This window comes from Mesocricetus auratus, unplaced genomic scaffold (genome assembly GCF_017639785.1).
Source record: "Mesocricetus auratus isolate SY011 unplaced genomic scaffold, BCM_Maur_2.0 Super-Scaffold_100010, whole genome shotgun sequence".
NCBI lineage: Eukaryota > Metazoa > Chordata > Mammalia > Rodentia > Cricetidae > Mesocricetus > Mesocricetus auratus.
Genome location: NW_024429194.1, coordinates 17,042,090 through 17,062,155, shown reverse-complemented (window position 1 = coordinate 17,062,155; position 20,066 = coordinate 17,042,090). Strand labels below are relative to the sequence as shown.

The 20,066-nt window shown below is 53.3% G+C and overlaps 1 protein-coding gene across 1 annotated transcript in view; it reads left to right on the top strand.

Annotated features, from left to right (window-relative positions):
• Crocc2 (ciliary rootlet coiled-coil, rootletin family member 2) overlaps positions 1-18,650 on the top strand; it is a 57,874-nt gene extending 39,224 nt beyond the window's left edge. The window contains 11 exon segments of the mRNA XM_040752995.1: positions 308-467; positions 815-982; positions 2,219-2,576; positions 2,731-2,909; positions 3,777-3,897; positions 6,011-6,144; positions 10,173-10,268; positions 10,655-10,804; positions 13,211-13,342; positions 14,065-14,244; positions 15,073-18,650. Coding sequence (XP_040608929.1) covers positions 308-467; positions 815-982; positions 2,219-2,576; positions 2,731-2,909; positions 3,777-3,897; positions 6,011-6,144; positions 10,173-10,268; positions 10,655-10,804; positions 13,211-13,342; positions 14,065-14,244; positions 15,073-15,150 — 1,756 coding nt within the window. The 3' untranslated portion in view covers positions 15,151-18,650.
• The last annotated feature ends 1,416 nt before the right edge of the window (positions 18,651-20,066 follow it).

Sequence of the window (20,066 nt, the reverse complement as noted above, 5' to 3'; positions counted from 1 at the left end):
ACAGGCCTAACAGGCTAAGGACCTGAAGTGGCTGTGAGTGGCTTGGAAGACTGGGCTAGACATGAGGTTTGGGGGGGAAGGGGGTGACAGAGAGGTAAGGAAGGGTGGGCTGAGAAGTGGAAGTGGGCAGGGCCACACTTCTGGGGACTAAGACTAGGATAGACTCTGAGCCGAAGACAGTGGGAACCCCTCAGAGGCTATGTCTCAGGGCAGTATGTAGAGTACACACAGAGAGTAGCATCTCCCTGGGGAGGGTCTGTCTGAAGAGCTCTGGGGTCAGTGTCCAACCAGCCTGTGGCCTGCTTAGCTTTAAGCGGTCCAAGGAGGAGCAGGAGCAGAAGCTGCTGATGCTTCAAGAGGCCCAAGTAGCAGCTCAGAGGGAAGCCTATGAGCTGAGGACCAGGCTGCAGGAGTTAGAACAGTCACAGGGGGCTACCCACCAGAGGCTCCAGGAGTGCCACAGACAGGTGAGGGGACCTCCACACAAACAACTTGCCCCTAGTTGTCCTCCCCTCTCCCTGCCTCACAGCCACCCTGGGTGACAGTTTCCAACTCCCACTCTTCTTGTGGAGTGACACTGGCCACAGCCATTCCCTAGTGAGAGCCATAGCTAACACAACGCTGCTTCCCGGACTCCCTGGTCAGTGTCCGCACCCAAAGAGGAGCCCCAGGAATATGTCTGCAGAGTCGGAGAGGCTGGATCCCAAGCCCTCTGCCCAGAATTCACATCCCTTGCATGTGGGACCCAAATGGAGGGCATGTGAGGAGAGGCAGGGGTCACTGGGGCTGCTGGGTCCCTGCCCCCATATCCTAGGTAAGGACCCTGGAAGCTGAGAACCAGAGGAAGAAGCAGGAGGTGAGTGAGCTGCAGGCCCAAGCCTCCCGTGATGCCCAGCAGCGAAGGAAGAACCTACAGGAGGCCCTGGAGCTGCAGAGGCAGATAGCTGAGGCCCAGGCTGCCCGGGACGGCGCCCAGAAGGAGGTAGGGAGGCTTTTGTCCCTCTCAGGGGGACCACTGAGCTCTGGTACAAACGGACCAAGACAAGGTCCGTGAGAACACCTATGGGGGAGGAAGGAGGCAGTGAGGGGGAATGGTGGAAAGAGGCCAGATGCCCATTTCCTGTCCCCATCCACTGTGCCCGTGATAACCTGAGCGTGTGCAGCAAGAGACGGGCTACGGGGATCTGAGGGCAAGGGGTTTGGTTAAGCTGTAACCTCTCCATTTCCCCAGATTTGTTTTAGAAAAGAGCCAAATCTTGCCCAGGTGCTGGGCAGAGTCCTGGGCAGGAGCCAGTAGGGAGGCCCCTCGGGACTCCGAGCTAATGCCTAGACCCTTGCATGTTGAGATCACACATGCCCAAGCCCTACACACATGCACACACACATGCACACACGCGCACACGCACGCATACGCGCACTCGCGCCGGACTCTCATACCCCCTATGCCTGCTCCCAAAACACTGTTCAGCCCCAGCTAGGACTGTAGTTCGGTGTAACTAAAGGGACTACTTGCCTCCAGGGACAGAGGGGCATTTCTGAACCCAGCAGTCCCCAGTTTTTGGACCAAAACGACATGCCTAGCCATCTTGAACACCAGTCATGCCTAGAATGTGGACAGCTTAGCTCCCAAGCTCATGTGACCCAGAATGACCCCATCTCCACACCTCCTTCTGTGAATAAGGCCATTGTTATGCTGCAGCCACCCAGAAAGGGATATGAGGCCAGGTTCCCCTGCTATGGCTCAGGGAAAGGGGGCAGACTGCCTTCCCCTCCTCCACACAGCCTGTGCCTTCCCTGCTCATGCACGCACGAGTGTGTAGGGTACAGGTACCGTCCCATGGTGAGAAACACAACAGAGCACGCTTCCGTTGTGACTAGGCTCTCAAGTGGCCAATGAAGAGGAGCGGCGGAGGTAGGTCTCTAGCAGGAGAGGGCAGCCGGTCTATGGCCCTAATTAGCTGTGACTTTGCCATCCAAGCTCTCTGTTGATGAAGGACAAGCCACGCTGATGAGGGGCGGTCCTCACACGACTCAGGTATACCCACCTGCTAAACACTCTCGGAGACAGAGCTAGGATGCCTTCCAGCTATACCTGTCTTGGGATGATGCTGAGAGTCTTCAAAGGGTCTACCCAACAGGGTTTTCCCGCTGCCCTGGCTGAGCTGTTGGTCCAGCCAGCCTAGCTGTCAGAATCTGAGTCCCAACGTCCTTCCTACAGGTTCTAGGGCTACAGCAGAAGTTGGCCGAAGTGGAGGCAGCGGGGGAGGCCCGGGTGAAGCAGCTGGAGGAGGATCTTTGTGAGAGCCGGAGGGCCGAGCAGACCCTGCGGACAGAGCTGCGCAGACTCACCAGGAAGCTACAACAGGCCAGCAGCCAGGCTAGCGACCTTCAGGCCAGCCTGGACAATGCCAGTAGCAGAGTCCACACCCTGGAGCAGGAGCTGGCCCAGGCTGAGGGTGCTAGGCACAACGCGGAGGCCCAGCTAGGCCGGCTGTGCTCCACACTCCGCAGCGGCCTAGGGCTGTGGAGTCAGAGCCGCTCGGCCTCTCCAGAGAGGTCCCATTCTCCCACAACAGGTCAGTGGTTTCCACTCCGTTCTGTCCCCAACCTGAGTACCCTAAGCTCTCCTTAGGCCGCATTGCTCCTAGCTCCCGGGCAGGAGCTGAGGAAAGAGAAGCACAGGATATCTGTGTGTCTGCCCCTATCCACCTTGGCTCTCATCTCCTGCAGGCAGCTCCCAGACTCGCCCTGGACGGCAAAGGGCCAGTCCCCCTACTAGATCCTACTCTCCATCCCGACGGCCCTCGCCTGCACCTGGAGACCCTGACTCACAGATCATAGATGTGGCCTCTGTGAGGGATGCCCTGCGGGACATGACGCAAAAGCTTCAGGAAGCCCAGCAGGAGCAGGTAAAAAGGGATTCAGGTCTCCCATGCCCACACAGGCGTACACCCCCAGGGACTCTGGGCGGCAGGAAGGAACTCAACCACTCACTTAAGACTGCTGTCCATCTGTCTGTCCATTTCCGGGCTTGCCGAGATGCTGGCTAACAGTCTGTGGTCAGTTTTTAGCCTGCCCTGGGGTGATAAACACCAGGAATGCCACCACCTCTCAGATCCAAGTCCCTCACGAGGCACAGGGCCACCCAGTCCTTCAGAGTAGGCAGCAGCAAATGCCCTGGGGCTTGCCCTGCTGAGGCATCCCAGGGTCTGAAGACACTGTATTATATTACACTCCTGGCCATGACACCTGAGTGTTCCCCACAGTCCCTCACACGGGGACACTGTCCCCTCCTCACCGATGCCTCTGTCCACCAGGGACACAGTGACTGTCCCCTTACCACTTCCTTGGAAACAGATGAGCTTGGGACAGACCATAATCACGGGGACCACAGGGGTTGTCTGCCTCTGCTCTTTGTGCTCCCACTTCCTGCCGTGCTAGGCCTGGGGGCAGGTTTCTCAGCTCTAATCCTTAGCCCACTGCTTCTGTCTCCTATGGCCATTCCTGGAAGCTCCCCACTTAGTTCAAGCCCCAATCTAAGTTCTTCAGACTCTTCCCTTTCTCCAGCCTCTTTGTCCTCCCAGGCAGGCTAGTGTGTAAGCTCGGCCATCCACTATAGCTGACCTTCTCTACCGCTTATGGTCCCACCACCCTGCCCCATATGTTATGGGCTCGACCAAAAGCTGCCTGCCTGGCCTCCCAGCTCACTGGTAAATATCTTACCCCCTACCTCTTACCTACCAGAGCACCCTGCTGAGTTCTTTCTTTCTGCCTAGGAGAACTCTAGCATCCAGGTGGCCAGTTTGAGCAGCCGCTTGAGTGAGGCAGAGAGTGAGCGCATCCACTTACAGGGCCGCGTGGAGCAGCTACAGAGGGACCTAACTGATGCAGAGGAAGGTGAACCTCTCCTTCCATGTCCCTTTCTTGTGCACTTTTAGTGACCTCAGGGGAGCTCTGGGGTAGGCCTGGGCCTGTACCCAACCCCCAGGATGGCACAGTGCTGCCTTTCTCAGCGATGACTTCCCATTAGAGGGATGGACTCCAGAGACCCCTGGACCTGCTGAATCTGGCCATCCTCCAGCCTCGGGCCAGGGCACCCTCCCTCCAGAAAGCCACATGACTGCCCTTGTCACCTCCTCAGAGAGGCCCTTTTCTGGGCCCCCCCCACACTAACAGCTAATTTTTGCTGTTAAGGGGCGCTGAAATACCATGGGGATGAGGACAAAAAAACAAAAACAAAAAAACAAACTCAGAATCCTGTTGAAGTTTTTGTTTTTGTGGTCTGTAAGGTTGTATCATTTTAGCTGTTTTAGGTGTTGGATCACCTGGGCCACTGTTTTAGGTGGTCTTGCTTCATCAAACCATACTAGTCTGGAAGGAACCCACAGTTTTTTATGTTTTGTGGAAACAAAAGTAGAAATTTTTTTAAGTAACCTGTCCTTATTTTTAAATTTAGAAGTTAAAGTATTTTTAAAACATGTAAGTTGGATTAATTTAGTAGTATTAATAATTAATTGTTTTTTAGTAGTTTTTGGTTTTTTTTAGTAATTAAATAATTTAAAGACACCACAACTGTACACAGTATTTAGACTCTCTGTGTATTTTTTATTTTATATATTTTTATCTTTTTTATTTAATATTAGTATCTCTTTTATTAACTGTTATCAATTTTAGTTTACCCACTTTTAATTTATCCTCCAATTGAGGATGATCTTTTAGGTTTTTCTTTTTTTTTTTTTACCTTGGTGTCAGTCGAAGGCCTGGAGATTTAATCTAATCCACCCCCCAACTGAGAACGATCTCTCAGGGTCCCCTTACTTTTTTGACCTTGGTGTCAGGCGAAGGCCTGGAGATTTAATCCAATCCACCCTCCAACCTAGGGTGATCGTTTAGGTTTTTTTTTCTTTTTTGACCTTGGTGTCAGGCGAAGGCCTGGAGATTTAATCCAATCTACCCTCCAACCTAGGGTGATCTCTTAGGTTTTTCTTTTTTTTTTTTTGACCTTGGTGGTCAGGCGAAGGCCTGGAGATTTAATCCAATCCACCCTCTAACCTAGGGTGATCTCTCAGGTTTTTTTTACTTTTTTGACCATTGTCAGGCGAAGGCCTGGAGATTTAATCCAATCCACCCTCTAATTTAGGGTGATCTCTTAGGTTTCTTTTTTTTTTTTTTTTTTTTTTGACCTTGGTGTCAGGCGAAGGCCTGGAGATTTAATCCAATTTACCCTCTAACCTAGGGTGATCTCTTAGGGTCCCCTTACTTTTTTGACCTTTGTGTCAGGCGAAGGCCTGGAGATTTAATCTAATCTACCCTCCAACTGAGGGCCATCTCTTAGGGTCCCCTTACTTTTTTGACCTTTGTTAGGCGAAGGCCTGGAGATTTAATCCAATCCACCCTCCAACCTAGGGTGATCTCTCAGGCAAAGCCTGGAGGTTTGACTATTTAATTTTACTGTTAGAAGTTGAGGTACCTGTTTAAATTTTTTTTTTGAGTTTCTCCTCCCCTGAGTCTTCTTTTTAGCCGATCTTTTTTAGTCTTTTTAAGTCTCTTTGGATCTCGGTGGGACCTCCAATTGCCACGCCAGCGCCACAACCAAGTCCAGGGTATCAGGAAAAGAGAGACCAGACATCCAGCTGTTTGTACTAAGAGAATGCATGTGCTGCCTTTATTGTCAGGAGAGAGAGAGAGTGTGTGTGTCTGTCTTCATTGGAAGTGCTAAGAGGTCTCTCCCTTGTAGGACGGAGGAGCTTTTTATACAGGTTTACATCACAGTGGAAAAAACCCCAGGTAGAAGAGATAGTTGTTTTCCTCCTGCTAGATGTTGATGTCAGAGTGTCAAGGCCAGGGCAGTAAGCCAGGACTAGAAAACAGAAAGCACTTGGACTGGAAAACAAGTTGCCCTTGTAGGCTGACCAGCAACTCACGGAGACCCCATGGGGCTGGGGCCCAACAATCTGCCAAGCTTGGGAGACTCAGGCCATGCTACTTCCCCCCCCCCCCCCCGTCCCAGGGCAGCACAGGGCGGAGAGGGCACTGCATAGTGCCCAGGCAGCTCGGGTCCTGCAGAAGGAGGCACTCCAGAGGCTGGAAACAGAGCACCTGGCGAGCATGCGAGCTGCAAGCCAGGAAAGGAGGCGGATGCAGGTAGGTCTCCCGGGAGGTCGCTACAGGCAACTCAGACCCGCATCAGAGCGGGGGTCTTGCCCCCCCCCAGCACAGCTATCTTCTAAGTGGGCCTAGACCTCATTTTACAGACTGGCCAAGCTGAGATCTTCCGGTGGGTGCAGAGACAGGGCTGGATTCCTGTGTTCCGGGTCCACGCATGGATCTGAGGTCCCACGAGCAGGCACAGGAAGGTCCTGCTTAGCTCTGAGATCTTCACCGGGGCCTTTGCTGTTGCTCCTGGCCTGTTTTCCATTCTGCGTCACTCAGACACAAAAGGGTTTGTGTGGGACTCAAGCCTGTGTTCCTGTGTTGGGTGCTGTGTTATGGGGTAGCTGCTGGAGTTTCAATTTTAGGTGAGGACGTGAGTCCTAGAAACCCTGGAGAGGGAGTAGCCAGGCCATAGGTCAGCCTCCCTCTGCCCTCTCAGGAAGAGATTCTGCCATGAACCACAGGTGGAGAAGAACCCTGGGCTGTGACTGGCATTTTTCTGATCATTGGAACTCAGGGCCCTGCCTCATCTCACCTTCAAAACACTACTTTAGTTAGAGTGCCTCACCCCTGACCCCTCTGAATGGCACTCTTCTATGATTTTTTTTACTTTGCATATCTGTGAAGAAGGGAACTTTGCTATTGTTGGAAATCAGAGTCGGGGAAGAGCCAGTGGGGACGGGATGACTCCATCCTGACATGTCAGGCCGAGGGGAAAGGCAGAAGAAGGTTCCAGTCTCCCCCTGGTGTAGGGAGCCATGATGACCTGCATCGGGGTAGCTCTCCTCCTTCCAAAGACCCTGGCAACAGAGAGACAATGGCCTGGTTTCCAAGTGACACTGCTGTAGAGGTGCCCTCTGCCTCAAGCTTGCCAGTGTGGGGTCCTGAGGGGCATAGAGGCCACCTCATCCATATGAGCCTTGTTCCCTGGGTTTTAGAGAGCTTCCCTTGGAGCCTCCCCACCCCGAAGGTGCAGGGAGCAGCTCTGTGTCTCTCTGCGCTCCTCTGCCCATGATCACGTCTCAGTTCAATGAAGATTCACTTTGTTTGTTTTTATAGAAGTCTCCTAAAACCTACCAACATTATGCCATCTTTTCTCATAATCCTAGAAAAGTGCCATTTGTTCCTGACCAGCTGGAGGCCTGGAGCCATGAATTCTCTTGTGGCTTCCCAGTGCCCCCTTGCCACAGCTGGGTAGTTGCCGGCCCCCACAGGGCTGGCCTAGTGCCCTCCTGGTTCTGCCAAACCTAGAGCATATTCCAAAGCAAGCCCTGCGTTTTATACAACTTCTTTCACTTTCGTGGCCTGATTCCCCCACACTGCCCCCCCAACTTGGTTCACATAAGCCAATGTGTTTGTCAAGAAAAAGTTAATTAAAAACATATTTTTCTAATTAAATGGTAGGCTGTGCTATGCAAACAGTGCAGCTCTTGTTTGAGAGCAACTCCTTCCCGTTGCCAGGGCTACTCCAGGACCCAGCAGAACAACAGGGCACTCAGGGCTGCCCTGAGAAACCAGAAGTACAGCAAGGCACACATGGCTATCCTGGGACCCAACAGAAAAACAGAACACAAAGGTTATTCAGGGAACCCAGCAGAATGCTAGACACAGAGGACTGTCCCAGGGCCCCAGCAGGATGCCAGGACACACAGGACTACCCCAGGGGCACAGCTGTATGAACAGCCATGTCCGTGGCATTATATGCACCCACCCATCACCAGGCACATGCATCTGGATATGCTCTCGAGCATAAGAACCAAGAATTGCCCCCCATGCACACATTCCTCATGCCCCAGTGGGGAGGTCACTAGTGTTCTCTGTGGAACGGCACCAGGTCACAGCCCCAGAGTTCCAGCGGTGCCTGAAAAGTCCTTGGCCTCCTGCCGAGGCCTCCCCTGTGGCAAGCACACCCTGAACAGCTCCGCTGACTTTACACAGTCCACTGCTCTCTCTTCTGCTGGCATAAGGAAACCTCAGGGCCAAGCTCTGGGTTCCAAGCCTGGGCACACCTTGCCTGCCTTGGAGGTGCACGTTTGATGGGGCTCACATCGCAGACATGAGGGCACAGTTGTCAAATGTTTGCAGCTGTAATTCCTTAATGATGCCATATTTGTTTGGATGTATCTATGCTAAGAATATTTCATGCTGTAAAAAGAATTGCTGAGTTTCCTGTCCTCATCTGTCACTGGAGGGATAGACACTGCACAGGGATTAGCTTTTCAAGGAAGGCTAACCACTCCACCCTGCAGCTCCTGTCCTGCACACTAACCCCTCCAATCCTGGCCAGCCCTTGTCTCTGCTGTCTCTTGGACCGGTGTGTCATTTGGGAATGAGGCATGCCAAGCACCTGTGCATGCATCTACTCAACAGCCTGCGCCTCAGTTGACTTACACATGTAAGCAATTGTGTTCCATGAATGCATGTGCACAATGGCTTGCTGGAGGGACTATGTCTGGAATCGTATACCTCATTATCCCCAACCACTACAGGGTTTTGCTGTTGCTGTTCTGTTATTTTTAACCCGCCTTACCCAAAGTCTGTCTTTTCAAATAGTCAACTTGTATCTCCTCGCTTGTTTTCATCTCATTTACTCATTTTCAGCTCTTATTGCTGATAATACTGTATCTTACTGTTTTTGTTGTTCTTTTCTACTTCTTTAAAGTGAACACGTGACCTGCTGGCGTTTGATCTCTCTTTCAGTTTTCCCTGGCAGTGATTTGATGCGTGCCCTGCAGTGGTCTTTGCTTGTTTGTTGGGTTGGTTGGTTTTGTTTTTTTCAGAATCATGCAGCCCAGGCTAGCCTGGAACTCAACACATAACTAAGGGTGACTTTGAACTTCTAATTTTCCTGCTTCCACCTCCCAAGTATTCTGTTCATAGGAAGACACCATCATGCCTGGTGTGTGTGGTACTGGGGACCAAACACAGGACTTCATGCATGCTGGGCACATACTCTACCAACTGAGCTACATGCCAGTCTTCCTGAAGTTCGAGTATACGATCTCACCTTTCTCCTGGCTTCCCTGGACTTCTGTCACTTTTTGTTGCAGCCTTCCCCTTGTGTGCATGCTCCTTCGAGGGGCCGGGCTCTGGCACAGAGCATGGCTTGCTTGGATCGTTTCATGTGGGTCTTTATTTCTGTGTGAGCTTGACCCTTGCTTATTGGCTGGGTGCTTTTGGTTGGGTTTTGTCTGTTTACAGGGTAGATAATATCTGAGATATGCTAACAAAATTGTGCAGGGGAATATTAAAACCATGGTGGCCAGCGTGATCAGATAGCAGAACTGGCACCAAGTAGACAGACACGTGTCTGTGATGTCAGCACTGAGGAGGGGGCAAGTAGATCCCTGGAGCTCCCTGGCCGACCGTCCTAGTGGAATAAATGAGCTCTAGATTCAGTATGATGCCCTGTCTCAAAAGACGTGGAGGAGCTGGGAAGATGGCTTGGGGATTAAAGGCACTTGCTTCTTTTGCAGAAAAGCCAGTACATGCGATTCACCCTACCCACGTGGTGGTTCACAACATTCCCTAACTCCAGTTCTAGGGGATCCAATCAAAGGTCTTCTCTGGCTTTCGCAGGCACCAGGCTTGCATGTGGCACATACATATACATACAGGCAAACATTCTTACATGTAGAATAAAAATAAATTAAAAAGAAGCTAAGTGGAGAATGGCCATGGACAGTATACAACATCCCTCTAGTTTCCACAGGTACAGGCATAGGCACCTACACACACATGTGCACAAACCCGTATAAACACATACATATGCTCTTCTCAAGCCTCCCCCACAGCCATCAGTAGGGCCCAAGGGACAATTTTAGGGTGCTGGTAGCCTGTTCTGTCCTCCTTAATGAAGCCAAAGGACATTCAAAGAGCCCCGCACTCCTCTGTTGTTGCACTAACCACTAACTCAGTGCACAGCACATTATCCTCAACTATGTTCTAGGCTGTGGCATCCATACCCCCGCAGGCTCTCCAGCAGATGCCATGACTCTTATCCCCCTCCACCCCCTTAGGAGCAAGTGGATACCCTGCGCCAGGCCCTGGAAGACAGAAGAAGGCACAGCCATCGCCTTCCAGAGAAGGGGAGGCAGTTGGAGCCCCTGCAGCAGGTGAGGGACCCAAGGACAAGGTATACACGTCACCAGGATGCAGTGAACCTGCTCATCCTGGCAAGACCCTGCATCCGAATACCTAAAAAGTTCTTCAGCATAAAAGGAGGCCTAGGCAGAAGCCAGAAGCAGGCATAAAGTCCTGTGATGACCCAGACAGGTGACAGGCAGGGAAACTGAGGTTGGAGGGAAACCATAGGGAGTCAGAGGGCTGACTTTCTTGCTCTACAGTAGGCACCTCCAGAAGGAGGGGTTTCTAGCAGGTGCGGAGTTTGGGGAAAAAATAAGCTGAGTCTAAGACCATCCTCAGACAAAATGCCTGGCTTGAGAGACCAAGGCTTCCCCATCCCTGGCCCGTGCCCATGCAGCCTCTTCTTCCCTTCCAGGTGCTCCTGCGGAGTCACAGGGAGCAGGAAGCCGCAGCGAGGCAGCAGCGGGCAGAAAGGCAAGCCCTACAGGAGCAAACAACCTCTCTGCGCACCGAGCGGGCCCGCCTACAGGGGGAGCTCGCGGCGCTGCGCACTCGCCTCATACAGGTATTTATTTTAAGGCAGGAAAGATTCCCGGGGATGTAGGGGAGGGCTGCAAGAAGTGGAGAAAGCTCCATGGGTGGCCATAGAGCGAATGCTGGCACAAGAAAGGTTGCTCCAGCAAGCTTCAGTGTCCTCATTGACCTGGCAATGGTGCCAAGTTCAGAGCCAGCGCCAAAGCTTCCAAGAGACCTCTGGTGGTGGCAAGGCACCCTGTCTTGGCTGTCTTTGAGAGAGGTGAAGCACGATGGATTAGTAGACCACCCCTGACTTTGTAGCCGCTCCACCCAAACACAAGCTACCTCTTGGGCCCCTGGGTCCTGTGCACAATGGAAATAGCACCCGACTTTGAGGATGTTGTGGGCTGTGTCAGGGGCAGCAGGTATGCAGTCTGGAAGCCTCGCTCCATGTTCATAGCCCGTCCCCCTCTCATATTTCTCACAGAGAGTAGCCACTGAGGTGGGGTAGAGCAGGGCAGAGCAGACAGGCCATACAATGAGACCCGGCAGTGTTGATGCCGCAGGGCTACGGATGGTCATTGCTCAGCACCGATCAGGCCAGAAGTCAATCCGCGCATCCTGGTGTCCGCTATGCTACGGCCCCATTCAAGCCAGCTTTGCAGAGTCCTGGACTAGGTTGTGGCCACAGAGCTCTGAGACCCTCCCTCCTCTCTCGGAGACAGAAGAGGGCCCAAGTAGTAGCTGCAGAGAAAGCATCAGGAACGAGATGGCAGGTGGAAGAGAGAAGGGGAGGGAGCGGAGAGTCTGCCGGCTGGCCAAGTGGCACCAGCAACCGGATCACTTGGGGCTTTGTGTCCCCATTTGCAAAGCAGGGAAGCAGGAACGTTTGTGTTGAGACGCTGAGGTCCTCAGGCATGGACTCCAAGGCAGGCCACCCTTTCGAGGCCGCTTAACTCAGCCTCCACCTCAGCCTGCCCAGAGCACAGGAACCAGCAGGCCAGGGTAGTTACAAAAGCCACCAACCAGCCTGTCATAAAAGGCTACCTGCCCTGCCACAAAGGGAAGGTGGTCTCTTCCGGGTATAGTCACCAGGGTCTTTCTGCAGTTGTCCGAGGGAAGGATGTCTGTCCCAGCCTGAGCAGGGGTTGGGGGTCGGGTCATGTCTTCCTGAAGGGGCAATAGAGCAAGATGTGGGCACCATGCCAGCCTTGGGTCCCGGGGGCCCAAGAGGGGGAGGGCAGGAACAGCTAATTAGTCCCAGGAGGTCAGCTGTGAGGGGCCACAAACCCATAAACCCTTTACTGGTGTCTCAGGAGGGGAAACCCGGATGTGGACATTTGTTTATTTTGGATTTCACTTTTCTCTTTATAGCATGCATTTCTAGCAGCGTAGCTAGACTTTTAAAGAAACAGGGTTCCCTTTTCACTGGAGAGAGCTCTTTGTTTTTCTCAGTGCTGAACAGGAAAGTTTTTATTTATTTATTTATTTATTTTAAGACTCAGACCCTGACCCTATAACTTTGTCCGTGCGAATAACTCACTATATCCCAAGGCCCCTGAGAGTCTCACATGGGTTCCAGGCCCCAGATGGCAAAAGTAGGTCTGCCTAGCACTGAAAGGAGCTGCAGAGCACTTGGACATGGCCCCAGCAGGCCAGCAGCAGGCAGGCACAGCACTGAGCAGTTTGGCTTAAGAGCAAGGCCTGGCTCTAGTCCTGCCCTGGCGATGGCCAGCCTGGTGGGACTCGAAGCTGGGAGCCCCTAAGTTTCTGGTGCGGATACTCCGGGCTCCTTGGGTGGGTAGGCAGGCTTCCACTGTTCTCCAAGGAGAGGAGTCCTCATCAGTCGTGTCTTCCAGAGGTTCCAGCTACAGGGTAACGGTGTCCCAGGGAAAACGACTATGTCTCATAGCTAAGCTACAGGCTGCTCCTCCGCTCCTGCACCCGCCCAGGTGGGAGTGAGTAACTAAGGGGTCTCTGTCCCGGGATGGATGGTAAAGACAACTCTGCCACTTTGACACAGGCTTGTTGGCACCGTGACAGCGACTGTAGTCAGATCTATGACTTCGGGCGCGCAGAGGCAGAAAGTCCTGTGCATCGCAAAAAGTCCATAGGGGCATGTAGGGGTCAAGAGGCCTGAGGGAGTCTTGCAAGGGGTAGGGTAGGTGGGGGACATAGGTCTTCAAATTCTACCTCCCTCACCAAGCATCACTACAGGAACTTCTGCTGGTCCAAAACAGGGCAGATACTTGGCCCCTTCTCCTTAACTCCTGCTATGGCTGCAGGTGCCAATAGACCTTGGCAGGGGGCAGCACCCTTGCCAACTACACCAGGAGATTCGGAGTCCATCTCAGAAGCACCCTTTATTCCCCAGATGGAAGTCTGACCTGATACTGCATCTCTTCCAGAAGACCCTAAATCCCACCGCAGTTCTGCTTCCCCCCTGTCCCTGCAGACGGAACAGGAGACCCTGAGGAAGGAGGAGGACACAGCAATGCTGGGCGCCAAGAAGGAGCTGCTGCAGCAGTCTCTGTGCAGCCTACACCAGGAAGTAGACGGGGCCCTGCGGCAGAGCCAGCAGCTGCAGGTGAGCTGAGCCCGTGGGGTTCTAGCTGTGTAAGCTTGGTGACATGTCTGTGCCGTATTCAAATGGTGCGGTCCCCGTGAGCATCTCACACGTGCGAATGCCGCATGTGTATACCTGCACATGTACAGAGAAGGCAGCTGGACACTGTCCGTGATGAGCGCCGAGCCGAGACAACAGTGCAGGCACCAGAGATCCCCTCAGAGTTCCAGTGGGCTTGGTGAGGTACCTTGTGAGCCAGGCATAGTTCTGCAAAATGGCAGAAGAAACAGAATGCAGGATCAGGCAGGCCTGGAGGATGGGACCATACATGTCTCCTAGGCCCGGGGCTTACTACCACCCTGTGCTCCTCTGAGGGTTCAGTCTCCCTTTCCACCACAGGGCACACCCCATTCCAGTTGACTACCTTTAGGGAGGATGGATGATCATCAATATTCAATGACTTCCAAGGGAACCTGGGATGCTGTTCACACAAATTTAAGGCACACTCCTGTGGCTTGGGCTCCAGCCCAGCAAAACCCTTAGCAGGTGGCCTGGATTCAAATCTGTGGGCTGAGTATGGATGCCAGCTCCAGGTCTGCTGCTGGTCCTGGACCAGGGCCAGCACCCCAGCCGAAAGCAGTGGGGCCAAGACAGGAAGTACAGCCCCGAAGAAAGGGTGGGGCATCCCACTGGACCTGACCCCAGGATCCCAGCAGCCCTCAGTGCCTGTGTTCTCACTCCAGGCCCAGATGGCGGAGCTGGAACGGGCCCACACCCAGCGGCTCCAAGCCCTGGCTGCCCAGCACCAGCGGGACCTAGCAGCTGAGGCCGAGAGGCTCCACAAGGCCCAGCTGCAGGCCACACAGGCTCTGGAGTCCCGTGAGCAGGCACATCAGCAGAGGGTGAAGGTTCTGGAAAGGCAGGTAGGGCCAGAAGCCAGGTCCTATGAGCAGGGCTGCATGAGGGGAAAGGAAGGGCCCCTCTTCCCACAGTGCCCCACGCAAGGGTAACCACGTGACCGCTGTCGGGAACCCTGACTTCTGGCATACTCTGTATGCCCACCCCTTTATGAGTGGTTCCATGGATCGCCTACAGCTCAGTGAACGTGGGTTCTGGACCTCCACTGCCCGCCACTGAGAGGATGATTCCTGTCAGACTGGCCAGCCACCAGTGACATGCAGAGACTGCCTGTGGTGTACAGCTAACCGTGGTGGCCCCACACTTGTCCTTTGAGTCACAGGGAGAACACCAGCATGTGAGCAGCTTAGTGAGTTGGGAAAGTGCATCTCACAGATCCTGGGGAGTGTGCATACAGTACACTCACACCAGTACGTGTGTGCGTTGAGCCTGCCACGGCTGAACTGCTGAGTAGTCAGAACCTTAGGGCCATTGGTGGTCACACCCTTATTTTAAGGAAAAGAAACAGATACAGAGAGATGAAGTAGCTGCCCGATTCAGCTTCCACGACCCACTAGCAATGCTTATTTTAACCCAGGCCTTCTAAGTACACTTCTGGCCTTCACAGAAAAAGTAAATCCCCTTCACTACTCACAGGATGCTCGGATGCTCATCATGGCATGCCTGAGCGGACGGGATGAGTCCCTCAGCTGTCCACCTGCATACTCCATCCCAGCATACTCCCTTGGGAGCCAAGGACTGTGTAGCCTCTCCCAGCCCCTCCTGACACAACGCTTCGTGATTCTGTTCCTGAGGTCGCTCCTGACTTGACTGAGGCTCTGCTCTGTCCCTAGGTGGCTAGCCTGAAGAAACAGCTGGACCAGAGAGTACGGCGGGAACAGCAGCAGGCCCAGGGTGACGAGATGCTCTGAGCTAAGCAGCAACCTTCGCTGCAGCTCCTTCCCTGCACTCCTGTGCTGGGTGGCCTGCATCAACCAGCCGGGACAGCAATCTCTGGAGGAGATGCTAGGGTCCTGTACTATGCACACTATACTATAGGGGCCAAGTTCAACAAACATCGGTGTGTTGTGACAAGATGCACGTATAGGCAGCCACCAACCGAAGCACACTATCCCTTCAACTCCTCCCCAGACTGCAGAGGTCCTGCCTTTGGGGACCTTAGCCTCCAGCTGGGCTGAACCGCACTGCTGGTCACTGCTCTTCAATACTCGTTCCTGCATTGGCCACCCCTCAGACCCATAGCGGGCCTTGCGCTCCATTTTCAGATTGGACCCACTTCTTGGGCTAAGCACTGGTGGCTGGGCCCTGTCAGACCAGCTCCCTCGCCACAGGCTGCAATCCATGCCCTCAGCTCCGTAAACACAGGGAAACACATGGAAAACATTTCCACCAGCCAGAGCCAAAAACACAATGTCCTGCAAGGCCAGCCACCACACCCCACATCCAGAGGCCGCAGGATCTTCCCCATCCAGGAACTGCAGTCCCGGAGCGGTGGCAGGTGGCTGGAAATGGCTCAGATGCAAGTCCCGTGACTCGCTGGCCACAGGGGCGTTGGAGATATGAAGCTGTTCCAGCATCTCCCATTTCCAAACCCAAAATGCTGGGAAATGCCAGTGGGGGATCCTGCTCTGGCTGCTATGAAGACGAAGGTTGTCATCTTACCACAGCCTGCTCCTGCCTCACCTGTTGGCATCTGTATGCCTCTCCCCTATTTAGCATGGGTCAGAATGACTTGTCTTCCTTTCCATCCAGCCTGTTTGATATTGTAAGCAACACTTTCCAGTACCTCTGAGCTACCGCCAGGCTGGTGAATGCTTGCCTGCATCACAGGGTGCAGTTGCCACATGGCTGTGCTTCTGCCGACACCTCCCAAAGCATCTTCGAGGACCCTGGCATGGGGCAGGAAAGGCCAGAGGTTCCTTGGCGCCCATCCAATAGCCATCATGTAGCTATGGCCAAGACTGTGACAACCTGTCAGCGTACTTCGAGATCACCAGGGACTCAAAATCAGCCATCCTGTCAGGCCTCTGGTTGAACTTAGTAACCAGACCTGCACCATCAAGGTGGGCAGATAGGTCCATCACTGATGGCGGTGTGAAGAAGGGGGTCCAGCCCGGGCCCTGAAAGGAAGAGCACAGAGACCCATGGGCGACAGCTTCCCTGGACAAAGGACAAGTTGGCGGTGGCATAGGTTCCCCGACATGTGCCCACCTACGGTTTCCAGGTACCAGCGAACACTGAGCCTAGTGGAGGAGAGTGGATGGCCCTTCCACCAAGGACTGAGAAACTAGGTCTTTCTAGTTGGCCCTCACCTTCCTCCTTCCTGGTCTGCAGTTCCTGCATGGTAGTATTGAACTCCCTGCTCAAGGACGAGGGTGGCTCAGAAGCCGGAGATTGCCACAGGAGGCAGGGAGTTCTCCACTGCTCATTCAAGGAGTTCATGTACAGTGTCAATGCCTTCCTCCTCCTGTCCTTGCAGGGCTCACTGGTGTCCCGGGGACATCGGTGGGAATGAAGCGGAGGAGGTATCCCGTAAATGTACACGGACATACTTCAGTAGTGAGAGGCCTGGCTACTTCTCAGCACCAAAGTGGAAGATACCGTGACCAGGGTGCTCCCTGGTGACCTGGGGCCTTTACACTGGCTGCTCAGAAGAGCACTCAGAGTACACTGAAGGCTTCTGAGAGTGCCACGCTTTGAGTATTTAATTGGTGCAGGGGATATTGTTTTTACTCAACATAAAGGAAAGTAATGGGGAAAAGATGTTTTCTTAAGATATATATATATTGCATTTCTCTAAACATTTTCTAAGACATGTGCACACTGGTGTGTGTCAGAGTCTGGTGATTGCTGCCCTGGGCAGAGTAGCGACTGCAGAAGACCTTCATGGCCGTGCTCTGAGATCACCTTTCGTGGGTGATGAAAACTTCCTTGCAGCTGGGCCAAGATCAGATGGGTAACTGACTATTGGCAGCCAGTGTGTCAAATCCAGGACCCCACAGCTCACTCCATTCGGGCCTTGCCCCAACCCACCTGCCCAATGGAACAGTAGGCACAGGGATGCAAACTACATCCAGCCTTCGGCAAAGGTGAGGCCAACAAAGGAGGCAGCTGGGGTGAACAATTCAGGTTATGCAGGTGATGGGGGCCTTCTGGCTCTTGTCCTCCCCGAAGTTTGAGAGGAAAGGGCTCTGATACCTCACTGCTGGAACTGCCTAGCCCCACCTCCAAAGAAAGGCGGGCGGTTTCTCTTTTTGGACTGGCCCACATTTGGTTCCTGGCCTGTACCAAGTCCGATGGATCCCAGCATCCATTTGGGAGGTCTTAGCCTCAGATGGGTGTCTCAGCTCTGCGCCTCACCCAAGCAATCTGAACAGGCTCTCTGAGTGTGTCTATGGGAACGAAAAAGCAGCCCTCAGGCCAAGTCCTGCCACATGGAGTCTCAGGGCTGGACCCTGGACCCCATGTGTAGCTCCTCGGCTGGCATCATAAAGATGAGCCTCTGCCCACCTATCCACTTCAGGGGTTGGGGAGCACAAAACACAGAAGAGATATCTCCCAGGGTTCTGAACACTAGGAGACAGACAGACAAACAGATACACACACACGCACAGAGGGCCCAGAATCAGGCATTGGCCCAGTTCTTACTGGAGACAGAACACAAAATCTGACAGACACATGCCATCCTGCAACCTATACTGAGGGTGCTAACATTCCCTCTGACCAAGGGGCTCTGGCCACGCCCTTGGATGCCCCAATTTGGAGCCACCAGCCTTACCAGTTTCTCAGGTCACTGTAAGTAGAAAACAAACAGAACAGAAGGGCTTGAGCCCAGGGAGAATTTGGAGAGAAGGCCAGACTAAGAGCTGGGATGTCACCTCAAGAGACTGGCCAGCATCAGACCTGGAGCAGGGGGCAAAGGTTCCTTCCTCTTGACTCTGCTGGAGCAGGATGCAACCGACATGCACTGCTTATTTGAGATGTCTAAAACGTTAATATTTTAAAAATACATCCTGTGTCTTTTAACAATGGAGATGCATCTGAGAAATGTCACTGGGCAACTTTGTCACTGCAGAGCATCACAGAATTCATGACACAAACCACGATCACCACAGTATTCCTGGGTGACCCACTCTTTGGAGACCATCTGGAATATGTGATCCGTGCCTGACTGCAAGATTGTTATACAAGAAAATAAAACCTCGCAGGAGGCATGTAAAGATCACACCAGCACACATAATCTGAACCCCACTGCTGCAGAGGAGAAACTTGAGCACTTCCTTTCTCCAGAACACACATTTAGGATGGCTGTAATGGGCATGCTACTCTGAATGCTGTTTCCCAAATGTTTTGCTTGGCATGGTGTCATCAGAGTTTTCCCGATGCCTTTAAAAATATCCCAGCGGCATGACTTTATCGGCTGTGGTTTCTCCAGGTCTACAAGCCCATCCTATGTCAGCTGCCTCGGGTTTTCAGGAAAACAGGAAATAGAGTTGTCCCTGCAGGAGATCTACCCCCCATCCCCCCACCCTAGCCCAAGGTACCTGGTGGAGCCCAGGTCCACACATGCCTATGTTCCTGGCCACCCTGTACCTCAAGTGGACTCAGGGTTTTCCATAGGCCAACTCCTGCATCACTACCCACTGAAGTAGGTGGGAAAGCGCAGCCTGAATCCCACTGCATTGGCCTTTCCTGACCCTATTTGCTCCACGCAAAGCAAGTTGTAGCCATTTTGGGAGCACATGCTGAGTTCCAGCTAATTGCCCCCCCAGATCAATAGCAAAGGTCACGTCATGGTGCTGAGGTTGGCAGGCCTCGTGGGCAGATGCTGTGCAGGTGTGGCAGCCCTCTGTCTAGGTGAACCATCGAGTCCCACTTATGGGTGCGCTAGGAGCTTCTCCTGCCCTGGACTCTGTCCCGGAATGGTAAAGGGCCATAGTGGTGGGGACTTTCCTGGCCGTACCGCATGGTGGGAAGAGCTGGTGCAGGGGAACATGTGTTTCTCTAGCTCTATCCAAAGGAAGGAGGAAAAGGCGGGGGTGGGCTGCAGCCTCTGGCCTGCTTCGTGGGACCAGCTGACTAGCCCAGTCCCCCTACCAGGCAGAACAGGGATAGTGTCCCCCATCTTGACCTTCACGGATTCCTAAGGCCTGAACATCTGGTGGGTGGCTCTGGGGCTCCCCCACCAAAACAGGCGCACACAGCCGGGCCTTAAATTAAAGTGTCACAGGCCTCTTGGGGAGCTCAAGTTTCCTGCTGCAGAACATGAGCCTGCTTGATAAAAACGATTTGGGTTGTGATAGATGTGGATTTTCTGTGGTAGAGACAAAGGCGCCCTTGAGTCCAGAGGGGGACCTAAAACAGCACATTGCTGAAAAGTATTTCCTGATAATATTTTTAGCACCTGAAGAAAAAAAAAAGCTGTTTCCCCCCTCTCTTTTTGCCTCTGTGTGTGTGTGTGTGTGTGTGTGTGTGTGTGTGTGTGCAATGCCCAGCAACAACAGGGAGATCTGTGAGATCTGTGTTAGCCTCCCATCCCACGCTACCCCCAAACCCTGCCTTCCAGGCCTCCCTGAAAATCTGCACAGGGCAGGGCACTGAGGTGGTCATAGATGTCAGTGCCACCTCTCCTGATTGGAGATCAGAGGCCCCAGCCTGCATCCCTGCCTACCCACAGGCCCAGCTCTGAGATACTCCTGTGCCCTGGTACCCCACAATTGATCAGGGGACTCCAGAGGGATGCAGTCCAGACCCCATGTCCTGCTGCCCACTGCCTCACACAACTGGAAAGGCAGCCTTCCATCAACGATCTGCTGAGCACCACCAC